The sequence below is a fragment of the Mustela erminea genome, chromosome 1, assembly GCF_009829155.1.
Source record: "Mustela erminea isolate mMusErm1 chromosome 1, mMusErm1.Pri, whole genome shotgun sequence".
Lineage (NCBI taxonomy): Eukaryota > Metazoa > Chordata > Mammalia > Carnivora > Mustelidae > Mustela > Mustela erminea.
This window is the reverse complement of record NC_045614.1, coordinates 177,955,464-177,976,185: the sequence shown is the minus strand read 5'-3', so window position 1 is coordinate 177,976,185 and position 20,722 is coordinate 177,955,464. Positions and strand designations below refer to the sequence as shown.

Here is a 20,722-nt window from a genome sequence, read left to right as displayed (position 1 = left end):
GCTGGGGCTCCTGAGTAGTTGTCATTCTGGGATTTCACTCCCTCCACTGCTTTCCTATGTTGCATTTACGAAATTCAGTATCACATTTCTCCCCTTTCTTGATTTACCTCCTCATTTTGCTAGAGGTAACATTTCTGAGTCATCAGATATCTGAACGTTTCCGTATTTCTCCTATATATTTATTTGACAGTTTGGCAGTAAATAGCATCAACTTTAAATTGCCTTTTTCCCAGGATTTCAAGCCATTGATGACAGTCTGTTTCCTGGAGCCTTATTGGTGACCCATTTTTCTTTCTGAAGGCTTTTAGCATCTTTGGTTCTTGAAGTTCTAAGGTTTAATAATAATGTATCTAAGTATGGATGTTTTTCATTCATAATAAAATTGATATGTTTACAGTGTTAATATGAGACCTTCTATACCCCTTCCTTTTAACTTTCTGATCTCATCTCATTCTGCCACCCCGTTGCTCACTTTGCTCCAGACACACTGGCTCTTTTTTCCTCGAATGTGCCTCAGGGTTATTGCACTGGTTATTTCTTTTGTGTGGAATGCTCTTGCCTCCAATATCTGCATGGCCACTTCCTTACCTCCCCAGGTCTTTGTTCAAATGTCACTTCCTGAATGTCATCCTATTCAAACTACCCCATGTAAAATTGTAATCTTCCTCCTGCTCCCATCCAAGCTCTTCTAATCCTGTTATCTTGATTTAATTTTCTTCATAAACCTATTAGTAAATAAAAAATATGTAAACTATGATATTATAAAGATATATTTGGTCTTTGTTACTGGATCCAGGCCAGAGGTCCTAAAACCCTAGTAATTTCCTAAGTGGTAAGAGGGATGGAAACATGTTTTATTATAATACTTGCTTTTTGTTAGTATGAAAGGAGCAGCGTTTGTTATTGATAAAAGCTTTCGTCAACCACACTTTAGTTTAGGTCAGTGAGATGGCTTTTGGAAAGCCTCTAAGGGTGTCAAGGGAACCAACCATGTGACTAGAGGATTGGAGCTTCCAGAACCCCCTCCAGAGAGATTGAGTGAAAACACCAATGGCTGATGTTTTAATCATTATGCCTACTTAATGAAGCCTCCATAAAAAACCCTCACTGAAGGGATATGGAGGGCTCCCAGGTTAGCAAGGAGGTGCTGGTGAGGAGGTACTGGGAGGGTGGCATGCCCGGAAAGGACACAGCAAGTCTGCACCCCTTTTCCCATACTTTGTTTTATGCATTCCATCAGGCTAATCCTGAATTGTATCAGTAATCTAATAAGTAAACTCTTTTCCTGAGTTCTTTGAGCCATTTTAGAAAATTGCTGAAACCAAGGACAGGGGTTGTGGGAACCCTTAATTTATGGCAGGTCAGTCGGAAGTACCCGGGGTTAGACTTCCAGTTGGCATCTGAAGGGCAGCCTTAGCCCTTAACCTTGGAATCTGATACTAACTCCAGGTGAATAGCATCAGAATTGAGGAAAATTGTTGGACTTGCAGTCAGTGTTTTCAGAGAATTGAGGGGAGGATTGTCTGATAGGGGAAAAATACACAAACATACATACATACGTGTGTGTATTATGTATGTGTTTACACACACACACAAGTTGTCCTTTGGTGTATATATACTTTGTACTAGTTTTCTAGGACTACCATAAATTGCCATAGACAGAGTGGCTTAAATGACAGAAGTTATTTTCTCACAATTCTGGAGGTTAGAAGTCTGCGAGCAAGGTCGCCAGGGTTGGTTTCTTCAGGCCTCTCTGGTTGGCTGGTAGATATCTGTTGTCTCCCTGCGTCTTCTTATGATCTTCCCTCTATAACTCCGTGACCAAATTTCCTCTTCTTATAAGGACACACCAGTTATGTTAGAGTAGGACCCAGCCTGTTTTAACTTAATTGCCTCTTTAGAGATCCTATTTTCCAAATACTATTAGATTTTGAACTCTTGGGGGTTAAGACTTCAGCAAATGATTTTGGAGGGACGGGACACAATTTAGCTCATGACTAACTTACTGTCATTACTATTATTATTATTATTATTATTTTATATATTCTCTGTCCCCGAGCTAGAATGGTAGCTTCATGATGGCAAGGAGTTTTTGTTGTTGTGTTGTTTTTAAAGATTTTTTTGTTTGTTTTTACTGTTATACATTTCTTAAGCATTTATCACCCAAAATTATCTGGCAGTCCTTGGTTGTACATTTTTATTTAATGGGGCAGTAAAATAATAGGAGTTTTATTTTAGAAGTTTAAAAGTGGGATTTTTTTGCCCAATGATGTCACTTCATGATGAGCTGGCAGTTACCCCGGAGGCTCCCTTCAAGGGAGAATGTGGAGGACTTTGGTTTCAGGGGCAAATGCTGGCAGTGGCTGACTTAGGTCTCCTCAGATAATTTATTCAACTTTCTTAGATAAAAACCTTCCAGATTTTTTACCTGGCTGCCTGACTTGCCATACATGGGTGTATGGAATCCATGGTTTCTTATATATGCTCTGAATTAATATCCTTGTTTTCACTTTTTACTCCCATCACATTATAGCTGGCATTTCCAGTTCCCAAACTCTGTAGTCCCCAGGTCAAATTATGCTCCCTGTGGCTGTTGTCCTCGCCATGAGAGGCTCTCTCCTCTCTCTTGATCTGCTACTACTCCTCCATCTGCATATCATCTTTCAGAAATATGTTGAAATCTGTTATCAGTTAATAAGTCTATCCTATTTACTTTTTGTTTTGAGTTGATAATTAAAAATATATGTATGTATTTTTCACCTTGTGTTTCAGGGTGTCTGAGGATATTTGAGGAACGAAAAGTTTGTCATTGGTTTGTCTCTCTTTTTTTTTTTGTCAGTTTGTTTGTCTTAAATTAGGATTCCTCAATCCTTTAGTAATTGGACATAGGGAATAGAATTTGAACTTATTTTGATAATGTGTATCTTCATTATAAATCTGTTACTGGCATGTGCTCTAGATTGTTAAAATACAAACATGAGACATGGGATTGGCTGTATACTTAAGTCCAGTAGAGGTTTTAGAATATGGACTCTTTAAACAAAAAACCTTGAGTAGTAATTGTTTAGGGGTTATCACCACACCAGCAGGACTAAAACTTATTGTTTTTTCTCTCAGTAGATTACCTTGTTTCCCACTCCACTCTTATTATCAAGGCTTTCTTTCTGTCATGAACTTTATTTACCTTAAAACATCCTAGTTCCATCTTCATGCTTCCATGTTGTTTCAGATGAAGTGCTGGAACCCCATCTTTTATGAAGCTCACTCTTCCATTTGCTGTCTAAAGTCCTAGATCTGTTCTTCTCCTGGATCTGCATTTACAAATATGTTCAAGTCTTCCTCAAAAACAAAACAAAACAACAACAACAACAAAAAAAAAAGCCAAAACAGACAGACAAAAACACCTTTCTTTCCATCTTTTCCTAAAGCTACACTTTCATCAGGTGAAGCCCTCCTTACTTCCTGAGTTTTGTCTCCCTTTAAATGTAGGTATTCTCTTAGTGTCTTCCTTTAGTCCACTATTTCCTTGCTCTTTTCCAGGGAAATCCTATTTACGCCCATGACTTTAGCTATCACTGAACCTTAGCTGCTTTCCTGAAGTTCAGGTGTTCTTCCCACCTACTCATGAGGACCACTCAGTATATTCAAAGACAAACCCATTAATCATGTTCCACCCTCATCCTCCTAGCCTTAACAAACAAACAAAAAAGAACCAGCCAAACACATTCTCTGTTTTTCCCATGTTGATTGAAGTCATTGTTGACTTCAGTGTTGATTGTTTCAAGTCACATTAGAAAGAAATAGTTGTAAGGCTAGAAAACACCCACAGTTATTGCAGCCTAAGTCACAGTAAAGTTATTTTCAAGTATAAGCTTCCTTGCCCTCTGACCTCATATTTTCCTTTTCCTACATCTAACCAAACTTCTCCATTTTTCTGATTACACACAGGTCTGCAATTAAGGCCTTACGCCCTGGAGGGTTGCTTGTGTACTCTACATGCACACTTTCCAAGGCAGAAAATCAAGATGTCATCAGTGAAATTTTAAACTCCTACACGAACATCATGCCTGTGGACATTAAGGAAATTGCAAGGACTTGCTCCCAAGACTTCACATTTGCTCCCACTGGCCAGGAATGTGGACTCTTAGTGATTCCAGACAAGGGTAAAGCCTGGGGCCCAATGTATGTAGCCAAATTGAAGAAATCATGGACTACATGAAATTGGTGATATGCATTTTGTAAGCCATGACAGTGTATTATTATATTTATATTTCTGGGTTCTCGAGGTGTTAACATTTAAATAAATGTGGAGTCATTTTCCCTGGGTCTGTTTGGAATCCTGTTTACTTAATACTTGGCATCTCAGAATCTAGGCTTGAGGATTTTCCAGTTGTATTTTTTTTCCTAGAAGTGTATCTATAGCACTGTTTTCAGGTGTTGCAGATGGTGTTTGTTCTGAATAATAAATCTGCCTTTAGTTGGCATTTTGTAGTTAAATTAATCAGAATATGTGGTTTTATGCATACTATGTTTAGGGATACATTGTATCCATGATGTTGGTGTTTTGAACCTTTAAAAATGCACATTTGGCTGTCCCTGTTATAATTTTTCTCCTTATCAAATATACGGATTCTTTCAGAATCCACCCCCCACATTTTTCTGTAAGAACTGATTAGTATTCTGAGACTAACTTCTTAAGCGGCACTATTTTGAGTTCTAGAAAATAGGTTTCTTATTTGCCACATTGTTTTCCACTAAGGACTATCTTCTGTTTACTGCAAAGGTCAGTGACTCTATTGACACCAGCTTTATTTCTCCACTTTTTTTTGTATTCACAAATACAAATTGAAAGGGTAAATTATGTTGAAAGGCTGTTAGAACAGCAGATTCACATGCACAAGTTTGACTTTCGACATTCAGCTTGTAGAATAATGGAGTCTATCCAGCAGGCTATAAAGCAAGTACTTGAAACAAAACCAGAATGATTAATAACTGCAATAACTGAACTATATTTGGAGAGTTTTGTTACATAATTGCAGTCATAATGAGCACTACAGAATCTGATTATCTTACAGTTGCAATCTGGAGGGGCTTTTTATTTCACTCCGTTATGAAATGTTATATGAGAGTATGATGTCACGTATTAATGCACAAGAGGGAGATGCCTAATGAGAGTGGATTATACTATTACCAAAACCCAATACCATTTACTGTATGGCTCTCCCTGTTTACATATATCCTGGAATATTGTGTACATTTTTGTTTATGTACTTAGGGTTTTAGCTTCAGGTTTGGATCATGTTTTTTCCTCTAGAAATTGCTTCACTTAGAGTCCAAAGGTACTTTACCAACTATTAAGAAAAATTATGCAGCACACTTCAAAAAATAGTTACCTATTTGAAAATTAACTTAAAAAAAAAAAACTAAAGAAATAGAAAATTCTGCTGAAGCTGAATCCTTTTGAATTTGTTTACTATATTCTGCATATTTAAACTAGAGACTCTTATCTCCTGGACTGTTTTTTTTTACCCCCCCCCAAGCATATATAGCCAGTTTCTTATAGTTGGGAAAGAAAAAGCTGGATCTCTTGGACTCAATGAAATATTTTGGATTAAGACAGAAAATTAAAGATTCTGGAAAATGTATTTTTTAATTTACTTTAAGTTTGTATTTGTTGGCTTATTTATTCAGTTGAAAAACCTTGCTTTCATGGGACGCCTGGGTGGCTCAGTGGGTTAAGTTATCTGCTTCCGGCTCAGGTCGTGATCCCAGGGTCCTGGGATCAAGTCCCATGTCAGGCTCTCTGCTTAGTGGGTGCTTGCTTCTCCCTCTTCTCCCTGCTCATGCTGTCTTCTCACTCTCTCTCTCTCTCTCTCACTCTCTCTCTCAAATAAATAAATAGAATCTCTAAAAAAATAAAAATAAATAAAACCTTGTCTTCAGATACTGTAGTTAAAAAGTGCGTTTATTCTGTGTAGGTTAATCACAAAGTAAATTTTCACAGTGCACTTTGTTGAATGTCATTATTTTTCCAGCGTGCTGCCATGAAGTCTAATCTGAATACTGAATGTGCCATTGGATTTGACCTTCCTATGATTACGGAAAAATGCAAATATAGATACGTATATAGCTTACTTTATTGTTGACATTAATTATAATGAAACAGCTGGCATTTATGGAGCCTTAAATATTTGGTTAATTTCTTTATATATATGTTGTCTTTCTTGATCTTTAAAACAACTTGAGTATTACAACTGCCTTTTGTGAATGAGAAAACCCTAGCTCAGTGCTGTTTGTAGCTTGCCAGGGCTACACTGGTAAGTAAAGGGTGGAGGTGAGATTAAAACTAACTGGAGTCCAGGACCTTCTCCGTAGACTGTGCTGTCTCACAAGATGGAGATTATAGGAACCCCCAAGATTACAGCTGGTCCTTATTCTCCATCCCTCAGGTTTTCACTTGTATGCAGTTCTTTAGTCACAGAGCATCAAAGGGCTAATCAACACTTGTGGGGGGGGAACTGCAGGATTTCAGAGTGTGTTCTAAACTATTTCTTGTGCAATACCCAGAAATCTCCCATGGAGGTGCTCTGTGCCTTCCTGTTCTTTGCAGATTTTGAACTGAAGAATAGAAATTTGGAGCAGCCTTGCAATGTCAATTGAAAAGCAAAGAGTAATTGATATTACTTTCTGTGGCATTGAGTTACTTTCAAAATAGCTTTATAAAAATTTAGGTTGCTTACCAACACATTAACTTCTCTCTGCCTTCAGTGCGCTGAATAGCCACTGGTTTCAGAAATAGACTATGAATAAATGTAATGCATTTAAATGGTTTATACTGAATTTTTAAAGCATTTGATATTATCTGTGGTTTGAAATCAAGGTGGCCTATAGTCCTTTATCCTATTATATGTATCCGTATAGCCTCATATCCAAGATTGCATGTTACTCCCTTAGCAGTGTTGTGAAAAATATCCTTTTATACAATGTGAGTAGGTATAAAATAATAGGTACCAGAACACTTGCTACATGACTAAGTAAAGTAATCACAAATGTAATGGGCCCTCATCCAAGAAGGCCTTATACCTGGAAGATAAGCATCAGATGATCTGCATAGGCTGATGCAACTTGTCTGGAATACAAAGAGAAAATTGGAACCAATAGCAACAGTTTTATTAGATGCAAAGAAGTCCTTTGATGCAGTTGAATGGAACTACTTGTATTATGTGTTAGGTAAATTTGACTTTGGGGACAAATATAACAGATAGCACAACCCATTTATATGGTTCAAATCAATGGTTTACAATCTCCCTTTCCTTGCCTTATTGCTGCACTGGGGAGTAAGGATGGTACCCATTACTGATGTTACTTTTCAGGCTGACATTGGAGTTACAATATCATCCAGATCCCGTGGGTATTTGAAGGATATTCAGATGAAGGTTCACAAATTAACTAATGTCTGCTGATAACCTACTACTTGTGCTGAAAGCCCTAACGGCATCTGTCCTGAAAACATTAAAAGTCATGTCAGTATTTGGAATGGCTTCATGCTGCAAAGTCACAGGAGAGAATCAGAAATACTACCTTAACAGAATAGTTTCTATTAATATTACTTATTGTGTGACATTTAAAATAAGATGAAAATTTAACAAAAATTGATTTGGGATTCTCATTAGGGAATGATTAAATAATAGAATGAAAACAAAAACAAATTTTAAAAATTGACCTATAATTCAATGCTCAGATTTTTAAAAAATAGGTTTCACTAAATCTAAGGAGGAAGAAAGCTGGGCAAAGCATATACTTCTTTAAAATTTAATTAGCTCAATCAAATATTAACTCCATACCTTTCTATAACTTTTCACAAATGAAGAAAGTAATTTATTTCCTTAGTCATGTGAGATCATGTAGTCATGTTGAAACTGGGTGAAAGCATATGCTGCCTTAGAAAAAGGACTTTTTTCCTCACTGGAAGCTATTTGATGCCATACATCATGACTCAATTAAGCTTGCTGTGGCTTGTCAAAGGGATTTTCTGCTGCATGTTGCTATGGAAGAGCCTATTACACACAAATAACTGCATAACCTAGCAGAATCAACAGAGACTAAAAACATAGCTTATTGGAAAATAAGAAGCAGGACCCAGCTTCTTCCTAGTTCTTAAAAACATATAGGAGTACAATTGAAGGTATTAATAAGAATGGACAAAGTTAAGAGGGCTTAGCACTGGTGATAGAAAAGGGGACTGAATATTCCAGCTTTTAATTACTAAGTTATAGTGTGAGCTTGTAGTTCATAACTGCAACTCTTTTTTAAAAAACAGTAGTCTTTTTTTTTTTTTTTTAATATTCATCTACTTGATAGCATAAGAGATCACACAAGCCGGGGGGAGGGGGCGGCAGCAGGCAGAAGAAAAGGGAAAAGCATGCTCTCTGCAAAGCAGGGAGCCCAATGTGGGACTCGATCCCAGGACCGTGAGATCATGACCTGAGATGAAAGCAGACACTCAGCTAACTGAGCCACCAAGTGCCCCATAACTGCAACTCTTAAGAAAAAGGAAAAGGGGACATGATGGTGGCAATAAGCTCTAATGCTACTGGAAATTGTTCCATATGACATAGCCATGAATAGCCAACTAGTCATACCACATTTCCACAGGTCAATATCCTTCTTGACTTGATTATAAAAAAACCTCAGCTTAAGTCCTTAATTATAATAAATGTGTTTAATAAACAGAGCAGACTACATAAACTACCCATGTTTTATTAAAAGAAATGTTTGCTTTTGTCATATATTCTAGCACAGATAATCTCTGTTAAATATTCTGTATGATGCTATAGCTGTGCCCATGTTATTTTCAACTGCCTAGTTAACCTGGCCATACAGAGTTAACCAGATTCCCTTCATACCCCACAGTATCGAGTTGGGTGAAGCAAGTTGATGGAGTTTCACAAGAGGTGATTGTGAACCAGGAGAATGGTTCGGAAGAGGTTTAAGTAGGATCTGGAATATCACTCTGGGGTAAGGTCCAGATTGAGTCAGTCAAACATGTTTGCAAGTAAAGGACACTCCAGTAGGCCTAAAGGGCTGTAGGATACACTGCCAGGAAGCACATCAGTTTATGTGTTCGTCTATCTGGTCACACCCTCTGCATTCACTGAGGACTTCAGTGTCTAGCTCATATTTTCTCCATTGGAACTCCTGACAAAGGCTGGATTCAACACTTTTCTGGAAAGCCCATCCAATATCCTACCCTTCTGATTCTTTTACTGACTTTCTCAATGGCTTTTGTCTTCACTGTATACAGTATCTCACATTCTTGGACATTTCCTAGAACTTGGTGTTAGCTAGAAGCACGAGCTTTCTACATGATGGCAGTATTTTATCTGCCATGTGCAATATGAAGAATATGCTAGCCATGTTTGGCTACTTAGCACTTTAAATGTGGCTAGTGTGACAGAGGAACATAATTTATATTTTAATTAATTTAACTATAAATAGCCACCAGTCGCTTTTGGCTACCATATCAGATAGCACAGATCTAGAATTTCTCTACTTAGGAAAAGTTAATCTCAGTATCTTCTATCCTTTCAGGTCTCTTACTCATTAACACTGCAGTCCGATCTTGACACCTGTAGTTTTTAAACCTTCTTTCCTTGGAGGCTGTCCACTCCTCTTGTGGTCTCTTCCTTATCTGTCCTCAATCCTGTGGTGAATGCCTTAAAACTTTTTTTCTGACACTGATATTATCTCCTCATACTTTTGGATTCTATGGCATCTAACATTTAAATCAGCCTACTAGTTCCTGCATCTACCTCTGTCATACCTGGATGGCTGAGCATTGTTTGGAAAAAAAGAAAACCAAATAGGAGTGCAGACTGATGTCACTACATATTCATACACCTGTGCAGGTTGATTTCACAGCAGATTCATGTTCCCCTGCCTCCTGTAAGACTTTTGCACTGCTCAATCACTTTGGCCATTCTTTGGCCAGCTTTTTTCTCCATTCCCATTAGTGACTTTTCCAAACCTCCACAATTTTCTACAACTGTCCTATATAAACACCCTCCTCTTTTCTGTCAGAAGATGCTCCTGTCTCTTAGTTTCTTGAGAAAATCATGGCCATTAGAGTGAATGTCTTCCATCTTTCCTCATGCATACTCCTCTTCATTTTATTTAGAAGCAACACCGTCCATCTGGCCTTAAAAAGCTGGACAGCTGGAAGCCACATTCAAAATTTCTCTTTTCTGTTTTTCACTCTCACCTCTAGATAATAACCAAGTCTTCACATTTTATTATTGTTTTCTCTTAATACCATTGGTGTTGCCTTAGTTAAGGCTACCTGTACTGCTGAATTTTCTCCCCAATTCATCTTACTACCTCCTGCCTCACACTTCACAATTCACACACTACATTGCTGCTGAAGTACTGTTCCCACAATAAAATCCTATTCCATTACCCTGCTTAAAATTCTTCAGTGGTCTTTAAAAAAAGGAAGAGGGTGTGCCTGGATGGTACAGTCAGTTAAGCTTCCAGCTCTGGTTTCAGCTCAGGTCCTGATCTCAGAGTTGTGAGATTGAACCCTAAGTTGGGCTCTGTGCTCAGCATGGAGTCTGCTTGAGATTCTCTCTCTCCCTCTGCCCCTCCTGCTCATGCTCTCTCTCTCTTTTCCTCTTTCTCTCAAATAAAAATCTTTAAAAAAAAAAAAATTCTTCAGTGGCTCCCTATTGCCTACAGGATAAAATCTGAGCCCTTAGTATTTCATGCTAGGTCCTTTTGTTTTGATATCTGTATCTCTCTCTCTCATTCTCACTCTCTTTCACACACACACACACACACACACACACACACACACACACTATTACATCCTGGTTAACTTTACCGAAATTTGAATATTCATGTTGAGGAATCCCAATACCACAATGTATATGAAGTGTCCCAGCTTATTGTTTGGGATATCCTTTAAATAACTTGCCAGTGTCCCCACTCTATAATTAGCTAGAATTGTACTAGAGAACGTGATTTTTTTTTTCAGAGTGATCTAGATTTTTAAGAATATAGTTTCTTGTTCTTATGCTCTTATCTGAAAACAATAAAGGCATATTTTAGGCTGCAATACTTGGTTTTTCCATAGTGAATTGAAATAATAGATCATTTTCAAAAGCTTGTGCATTGGACTGAGAGATGTAAATTAAATAGAGAATCCACTATATTATGAGCATGCTTAGGCATGCATACAGTGTGGGAAAATTTTAAAATGAAATAGGCTCAATAATAAGGTTGGAATGCCGATGGATAAATCCATAATTGTCTTCTAGAGGATACTTCAAACCTACAAGGAATATCCAAGGGCAGAACAGCAGATGAGAGTGTCTTAAAATAGAAAAAGAAATTGTACTTCAGCACATCAAGGACAGTCAAAAAATAGATTATTAAAGTGGCACTTGCAGAAACTATAGAAAAATCTTATTCTCTATAAACTTACCAGTTACTCCAGAGTGTTGTGTTTTTTATTATTTATTTATTTATTTATTTATTTATTTTTAAATATGATTTGGAGCTCCTTCTGCCTTTAACTTTATTTGGGACATTATATAGGTCTCTTACTTTGTCAATATTGGTTGCCTGATTTTTAGAGTAAAATAGATTATCTCTAAGGGAAGTGAATGTGTTTTGAGCCATTACAATATTACAGGCATTGTTCTAAGTATTTACATACTTGTTATTATATTTGGTCTAGTTATAAAGTTCTCCGACCTGAAACTGAGATTGAGGTAAAAGGCTAATATTGTGTACTAAAGTCAAGAGAGAAAATAGATGGTAGTGAACTAGTATAATCTAAGAGGAGTTGATAAATAGAAGAGTGAGACCTGAGTAGGCAGAGTGTCGACAAGGGAGCTGCCAGTGGGGGAGCCTGGCTGAAGAGGACAACTGCCCATGTTAATTCATATTTTTGGCAGTTATATTCATTTTGCTAAATTGGCATTTCTGTTAAGCTAAGATGCCAGAAAGCCTGGTTGTTTCTATTTCTTTTCCATTGAAAACCAAAGCATATTTTCCACTCTAATATATCTTCAAACTTTTGAAATATGAGAACCCTCTTTTTTAAGAGCAAAAATATTTTCTGAGGCTCCAGTGTTTCCTTATTTATTTTAAAATAGTACAGTATATAGGGGTGCCTGGGTGGCTCAATGGGTTAAGTGTCTGCCTTCAGCTCAGGTCAAGATCCCAGCGTCCTGGGATCAAGCCCCACACTGGGCTCCCTACTCAGCCCCAGGCAGGGAGAGGGGTGGCAGTGGTGTCTGCTTCTCCATATCCCTCTGCCCCTCTCCCCACTTGTGCTCTCTCTCATAAAAAATAAAATCTTTAAAAAAGGAAGTGTATAAAGTTCTTTATACATATCGTTTTACACAACTCTAAAATCTACAAACCCTATAAAGATTTAAAAAATTGAAAAATAGCATTGAAACAAATGGCATTAACATCACAGATGACACTGTTCTGTTGAAATTGTATTGCCACTTGAGATCTGAGTGTGGTATTAACTGTTAAGGTGTAGGACTTTGGAGTTCAGCCTATCTTGGCTATCATGCATCAATTAATTTCTCAATTCTTCCACCAATTTTCTCTAGTTGTACTAAATAAAACTCTCATTTTTGTGTGTTCTATGATGCCGTTTTGTCTCCAACTTTTCATGAATACAGAATTTATGTATTAAGAACACCTTTAGGGTTCTTAAGTTATACCACAGATATTATACCTTAAGCACTACAGTCTTATTGTGACCATTCAGATAATGCAGAGTACACCTATGCTCTATTTTTTTTTTTTAGCTTTTATGTTTAAGTAATCTCTAAACCCAAAGTAGAACTCAAACTCAGAACCCCAAGATCAAGAGTTGCTCACAGTACTGCCTGAGCCAGCCAGGTGCCCCAAAATAGGTTTCTTTCTTTCTTTTTCTTTATTATTTTTTTTTAGATTTTATTTGTTTATTCATGACAGAGAGAGAGAGAGAGAAAGAGGCAAAGGGAGAAGCAGGGAGCCCAACACGGAACTCAATCCCAGGACCCTGGGATTATGACCTGAGCCGAAGGCAGACCCTTAACCGACTGAGCCACCCAGGTGCCCCCAACGTAAATTTCTTTCTGAGGACTATTTTTTAGACTTGAAGGTGGCTACTTTTTTTTTTTTTTTAAGATTATTTGTTTATTTGTGAGAGAGAGAGAGAGACAAAGATAGTGAGAGAGAAGGAGAGGAAGAAACGGCTTCTCCACTGAGCAGGGAGCCCAATGCATGTGGGCCAATCCCAGGACCCTGAGATCGTGAACTGAGTCAAAGACAGATGCTTAGCTGGCAGACCAGAGCCAACCAGGAGCCCCAGGTGGCTACTTGCTACTTTCTCACCAAATATTCATGTGTCCTCTTTGTGGGAGAGGAGTTCTATATTTTTAAAGACACTCCAGCAGACTCTCCACTGAGTACAGAATCCTACACAGGGCTCTGTCTCATGACCCTAGATCATAACAGGAGCTGAAATCAAGAATCAGAGCCTTGACTGACTGAGCCACCCAGGTGCCCCTGAAATTTTTATTTTTATTTTTATTTTATTTATTTATTTATTTTTAAAATTCAGAATAGCTTCAGTGAATTGGTCTGAGAAATACTTTTCTGGTTTTTATTACACTTCTGAATAGGAAAACATGGAATGTCCTCTGACAAGGAGTATGTCTCAGAGGGTTTATAGAGAAAGAGAAGCATGTAGAAATCATAATTTGAGTAAAAGGATAGAATATCTCTGGTACACAGTTCATCTCTACAAACATTTCCAAGTCAGGGACATTTGTCCTTCCTTATGGAAAGGGTAGTCACGTAACTTGTCATCCATCGAGGACATTTTTGAGAGTGGAAGAATAAGCTATTAAGAATTTCAGCAGGACACCTGATGAAACCAGAACTATCATGGATGCCTTTGGGCCACTTACACGTGCATGGGGCAGGATGAGGGGGACGCTCATGCATTTGAAAAGATCAAATATATCTCGGGCTTCATGAGAAAAACTTTTCACCCTCCAGTACACTTTTCTGCAGTCCCCCATCTCTGCAAGAAATGAGATTTCTTCCATCTCAGCACAAATAAGAACCTCTTTAATTAAACAATGACTTCCACTTCTTTGCCTAAAATCTAAAGTTTGAGGATCTCCTTTTATTTATTTATTTATTTATTTTTAAATAAACATATAATGTATTATTTGTTTCAGGGTACAGGTCTGTGAATTATCAGTCTTACACAATTCACAGCACTCGCCAGAGCACACACCCTCCCCAAAGTCCATAACACAGCCATGTCATCCTTCCCCACCTACCTCCAGCAGCCCTCAGTTTATTTCCTGAGATTAAGAGTCTCTTATGGTTTGTCTCCCTCTCTGGTTTTGTCTTGTTTCATTTTTCCCTCCCTTCCCCTATGATCCTCTGTCTTGTTTTTCAAATTCCTCGTATCAGTGAAGTCATATAATTTTCTTTCTCTTATTGACTTATTTTGTTTAGCATAATAACTTCTAGTTCCATCCACATCATTGCAAATGGCAAGATTTCATTTTTTGATGGCCATAATATTCCATTGTACACATATACCACATTTTCTTTATCCATTCATCTGTTGATGGACATCTGGGCTCTTTTCATAGGTTGGCTATTATGGACATTGCTGCTATAAACATTCAGGTGCACGTGCCCCTTTGGATCACTACATTTGTATTGTACTGTATACTGGGTATTTTAGGGCAAATACCCAGTAGTGTGATTGCTGGGTTGTAGGGTAGCTCTATTTTCAACTTTTTGAGGAACCTGCATACTGTTTTCCAGAGTGGCTGCACTGGCTTGTGTTCCCACCAACAGTGTAGGAGGCTTCCCCTTTCTCCACATCCTTGCCAACACCTGTTATTTCCCAACTTGTTAATTTTAGCCATTCTGACTGGTGTGAGGTGGTGTCTCACTGTGGTTTTGATTTGTAGTTCCCTGATGCTAAGTGATGTCAAGTACTTTTTCAAGTGTCTGTTGGACATTTGGATTTTTTTTCAGAAATGTCTGCTCATATCTTCTGCCCATTTCTTGATTGGGTTGTTTGTTCTTTGGGTGTTGAGTTTGATAAGTTCTTTATAGATTTTGGATACTAGCCCTTTATCTGATATGTCATTTGCAAATATCTTCTCCCATTCTGTCCGTTGTCTTTTGGTTTTGTTGACTGTTTCCTTTGTTGTGCAAAAGCTTTTGATCTTGTTGAAGTCCCAATAGTTCATTTTTGCCCTTGCTTCCCTTGCATTTGGTGATGTTTCTAAGAAGAAGTAGCTGTGCCTGAGGTCTAAGGGGTTGCTACCTGTGTTCTCCTCAAGGATTTTGATGGATTCCTGTCTCATGTTGAGGTCTTTCATCCACTTTGAGTCTCTTTTTGTGTGTGGTGTAAGGAAATGGTCCAGTTTCATTTCTCTGCATGTGGCTGTTCAATTTTCCCAATGCCATTTGTTGAAGAGACTTTTTTCTTTCTTTTTTCCATTCTTTTTTGCATTGTTGAAGATTAGTTGACCATAGAGTTGAGGGTCCATTTCTGAGCTTTCTATTCTGTCCCATTGATCTGTGTGTCTGTTTTTGTGTCTGTACCATACTGTCTTGATGATTACAGCTTTGTAATGGAGCTTGAAGTCTGTAATTGTGATGCCGCCAACTTTGGTTTTCTTTTTCCTCTGGCTATTCAGGGTCTTTTCTGGTTCCATATAAATTTAAGGATTATTTGTTCCACTTATTTGAAAAAAGTCGATGGTATTTTGATAGGGATTGCATTAAATGTGTAGATTGTTTTAGATAGCATAGACATTTTCATAATATTTGTGCTTCCAATCCATGAGCATGGAACGTTTTTCCATTTCTTTGTGTCTTCCTCAATTTCTTTCATGAATACTTTATAGTTTTCTGAGTACAGATTCTTTGCCTCTTTGGTTAGGTTTATTCCTAGGTATCTTATGGTTTTGGGTGTAATTGTAAATGGGATCGACTCCTTAATTTCTCTTTCTTCTGTTTTGTTGCTGGTGTATAGAAATGCAACTGATTTCTGTACATTGACTTTATATCCTGACACTTTACTGAATTCCTGTATGAGGTCCAGCAGTTTTGGAGTGGAGCCTTTTGGGTTTTCCACATAAAGTATTGTATTATCTACACAGAGGGAGTTTGACTTCTTCTTTGCCAATTCGGACGCCTTTAATTTCTTTTTGGTGTCTGACTGCTGAGGCTAGGACTTCTAGTACTATGTTGAATAGCAGTGGTGATAATGGACATCCCTGCCGTGTTCCTGACCTTAGCAGAAAGCTCTCAGTTCTTCTGCATTGAGAAGGATATTCAATGAGGATCTCCTTTTAGACAATAACTCAAAATGCTACACTCCAAACACTTTCTAAAGACTTCAATCTGATACAGTTTTTTTATGAAGCTTTGACAAGATCCTGGCTGAGATAACTGATAGTCAAGACGAATAGTATAAACTAAGGAGTGTCATTCAAGCTTTTGGAAAAAAAAATGAGTCATATTTATAAGATAACACATACATATAAACTCATAAACATACCACAATTTTATTGCACTTTATTATATTTCACAAATACTGGGTTGTTGTTTTTTTTTTAACAAATTGAAGGTTGTTATAAGCCTGCATCGACTGTCTATTGGCATCATTTTTCCAACAGCATTTGCTCACTTCATGTTTCTCTGTCACATTTTCATAATTCTCTTAATGTTTCAGTTTTTCATTATTATATTTGTTATAGTCATCTGTGATCAAGAATAGCAACTTGCTGAAAGCTCAGGTGATAGTTGGCATTGTTTAGCAATAAAATACTTTGTAAGGTATGCACATTTGTATACTGTTTTTTATTTTAATTCTATTATAGTGAACATGCAGCACTATATTAGTTTCAGGTGTATAATGTAGTGATTCAGCAATTTTATACTTTACTCAGTGTTCACTGTGATAAGTGTACTCTTTTTACCCCATCCCTCCACCCACCTCCTTCTGACAACCATCAGTTTGTTCTCTATAATTAAGAGTATGTTTCTTGGTTAGCCTCTCTCTCTCTCTTTTTTCCCTTTGTTCGTTTGTTTCTTAAATTCCACATATGAGTGAAATCATAGGTATTTGTCTTTCTCTGACTTATTTTGTTTTGTCCCATCCATATCTTCAAAGAGGGCAAGAGTTCATTCTTTTTTTAATATCTAAAAATATTTCACTGTGTGTATGTGTATATTATATATATATTATATAATATATATCACATATTACATTTTTAAAAAATATAATACTGTTGCACACTTAATTGACTATCGTAGAGTATAAACATAACTTTTATATGCACTGAGAAACCAAAAAATTCATCTGACTCATTATTGTGCTATTCTTTTTTATTTCAGTGATCTGGACCCAAACACATATCTCCCAGATATGCTTGTACGTATTTTTGAACTTGAGATGTGTCCCCCTCCCATATCTATCATCTATATCTATATTTATAGCTATCTATATCTATATCATCTATACATATATAGATATAGATATTTCTGTATAATTTTTATTTTAATCATATTTATTTATTTGAGAAAGAGGGAGCAAAGGGCAGGACAGAGGGAGAGAGAGAACCTCCAGCAAATTCCCCACAGATCGAGGAGCCCAGCATGGGGCTTGATCTCAGGACCCTGAGACTGTGACCTGAGCCAAAATCAAGAGTTGGATGCTCAACCGACTGAGCCACCCAGGCACCCCATATGTCTGTATAATTTTTTTTTAAAAAAACTTCCTGTGACCCACTTGGTTGATTTCATTTGTGATCTGTGGTTCAAAAAACCTGCTAGCCAGCCATTCCTACTATGTCAAATAAAAAGCTATGTAAAAGTACTATATTAATTCATTTCTACATGCCATCACAGAACTTCAATATTCTATTTTACTGTTGGTTTAAAAGTTAATGTCAGACACTTTTAAAACTTCCTATATAAGAAATAGTATATACTATGGTATTCAAAATCTCCCCCATGTAGGGGCCCTAATTATGAATTTTTCTTAGATTTTAGTGAATGTTTTCAGATTAAGAAGACAGTATAAATCTGGTTTTTCCAGATTTTCCCATTTTGCCTTGGGTACTGGGAAACATAGCTAAATTCTGTGATCAGTTGCAGCAAATATCTGTCTCCCTTCACCTACCTCCTTTTCTACATGGCTTTTCTTCTTTTCAGATAAAATCGTCATGTTGTAGAATGTGTTAACTTCTTTGTATCTTAGTTTCCTCATCAGAAAAATTAGAATAACAATAATAATTTCTATTTTATAGGTTTTTTGTGAGAGCTGAATGAGATAATACTTGTTAGTACTTTGGACATTGCTTAGCTTGTAGAAAGTGGACAGATAATAAATGAAGTTATTAGTGATATCATCTAAAGTTTCAAAGCAAACATACAATTAGTTATTTATTATTTATTTCCCATCTTACGGAACCAATAACCTCCCATATATATAAAATCTTATCTAAGGTGAGCATATAAATGTGTCTCTGCATCTTATTCTATAACTATCCCTTTATCAGGTGAATTTGTAGATGAATGTTTTCTCTTGGAATCTCAAGGCTAGGTAGTTCTCCCTCCTTCCTTACTTATTCCTTTATGATATGTATGCATGAGTTTGTCTTCCCACTAGTATGCAAGAAACTTGAGGGTCAGGGTCTGTCTTAACAGTCTTTGAACTTCATTCAGTGCTTTGCTACAGTAGATATTTCATAAATGTTTAATGAAATAAATTAATCTAACTGGTTCTTCTCAATGTCAGTAAAGTAAGGAAGTTCTCAGTAAGGAGTAAATAGCCACACAGAGTTTGATGAAAGCACAGAGAGAATTTGATATTCACAATGTTAGTTGAGGCAGTAAAGCCAACTTAGAATGCTCGGTTTTCCTATCAGTGGTGGTTAAGAACATGGGCATTTGGTAAATCTGGATACAAAATCTTTTCTCTGTTGCTTCCTAGTTATTCAAATGTGGGCAGATTGTATAGTCTCTTTAAACTTCAGATCCCTTCAATCTGTGGTAAAGATAATGAAAAGATCACATTTAAGCATGGAGTCTGATAGATAGTATTAGGTTTTCTTTTGCTGTGTCACAAATTAACACAAACTTACCAGTTTAAAATTTATTGTTTTACTGTTTTCATGGGTCAGCAGTCCAGGACAGTATAATTTGGCCCTCTGTTTATGGTTTCAAAGGGATAAAACCAAGACAAAAGGCAAGTGTACCCTTATCGAGAAATGATTGAGAGATCTGTTTCCAAGCTCTCTCAATTTGTTGGTCCAATTTTGATTCTGTTGGCTAGAACCACTCTCAGCAACTAGAAGCCACTGGCAGGTCCTTGTCACAAGGCCCTCTCCCTAGGCCTTCTCACTCTATGAATTTCTTAATCCTCTTAATTTCTTCCTTCAGAAAAGGCTCTCAGTCCCTTTGAGTACTCTACTCAGGTGATTAGATTAGCCCCACCTAACGTAATCTCCCTTTTGATGAACTCATAGTCTACTGATCAGTAACTCAGACTTGGGAGTGGTATTTCATGATATCCATAGGTATGACTCTCATGCTGGAGGAGGGTATTGTACAGGGTGAGGGTCATAGGATGGTGGGAATCTTAGAGACCATCTTCACATTCTGCATAACATGAGATGTAATTTCAGAGTCCCTCTGAATGGGCATTTAAGTTTTAGGAAACAAGTCACTACAGAGAGAGAAAGAGAGAGAGACAGAGAGAGAATCACATTTCATTTCACCATTCCACATTCAGTGAGTGTGTGGACTGTATTAAGTATGAGAAACTTGTGGTTGATGTTCCCTCACTTCTGGCTTCTGTTACTATAAGCATTTTGTCATTCTGAATGTGATTATATATTTATGTATATAAATTAATTATATAGCATGGCCAACTATTTAATTGGGGTAAATGGAAGACACAACATTTTTTTTTAAGATTTTATTTATTTATTTGACAGACAGAGATCACAAGTAGGCAGAGAAGCAGGCAGAGAGGGAGGGAGGAAGCAGGCTCCCTGCTGAGCAGAGACCCCAATGCAGGGCTCGATCCCAGGACCCTGGGATCATGACCTGAGCCGAACGCAGAGGCTTTAACCCACTGAGCCACCCAGGTGCCCCAACAACATTTTTTTTTTTAAGATTGGAAGATAAACTGGCTGTGTTAGATTTATTGACACCTAGTAGATCTCCCATATAGCACTTTCCTAAGAAATTTTTTTAAAGATAACTTTGATTATATACTATTTGTACTTAATACCCTGTTTCTATAAAGAAAAATCTTTACTGTCTTTTTCTTATAGTTATTATTATCTCAGACCCCTTGAGATAACAGATGAGACAAAAACGATTGAAAGGGTGTTGCGTTAGGAAGGTATAGATTCTCTTTCATATCCCTCCTTATCAAGTGGTTTCAGTTGTATGAATTATATTCAATGTTTTAGGGAGTACAAAGAAATAAGGAGTTACCTTTATGTCAACAAATTTTCAATCTTGTTGCAAAGGAAGACACAAATATGAAGAACTAAGTCACAGTAGAAGGCAGTATATAATTTTAAGCCAATGAATTGTGATTGTTAAATGACAGGGTCATAATTATGAGCTGGAGGTGTTGAGGATAGCTAAG

General features: G+C 37.2%; 1 protein-coding gene across 1 annotated transcript in view; it reads left to right on the top strand.

Annotated features, from left to right (window-relative positions):
• The window catches only part of NSUN3 (NOP2/Sun RNA methyltransferase 3), a 55,199-nt gene extending 49,427 nt beyond the window's left edge, over positions 1–5,772 (top strand). The window contains exon 6 of the mRNA XM_032351696.1: positions 3,949–5,772. Coding sequence (XP_032207587.1) covers positions 3,949–4,219 — 271 coding nt within the window. The 3' untranslated portion in view covers positions 4,220–5,772. The remainder of the gene's footprint in view (positions 1–3,948) is intronic.
• The last annotated feature ends 14,950 nt before the right edge of the window (positions 5,773–20,722 follow it).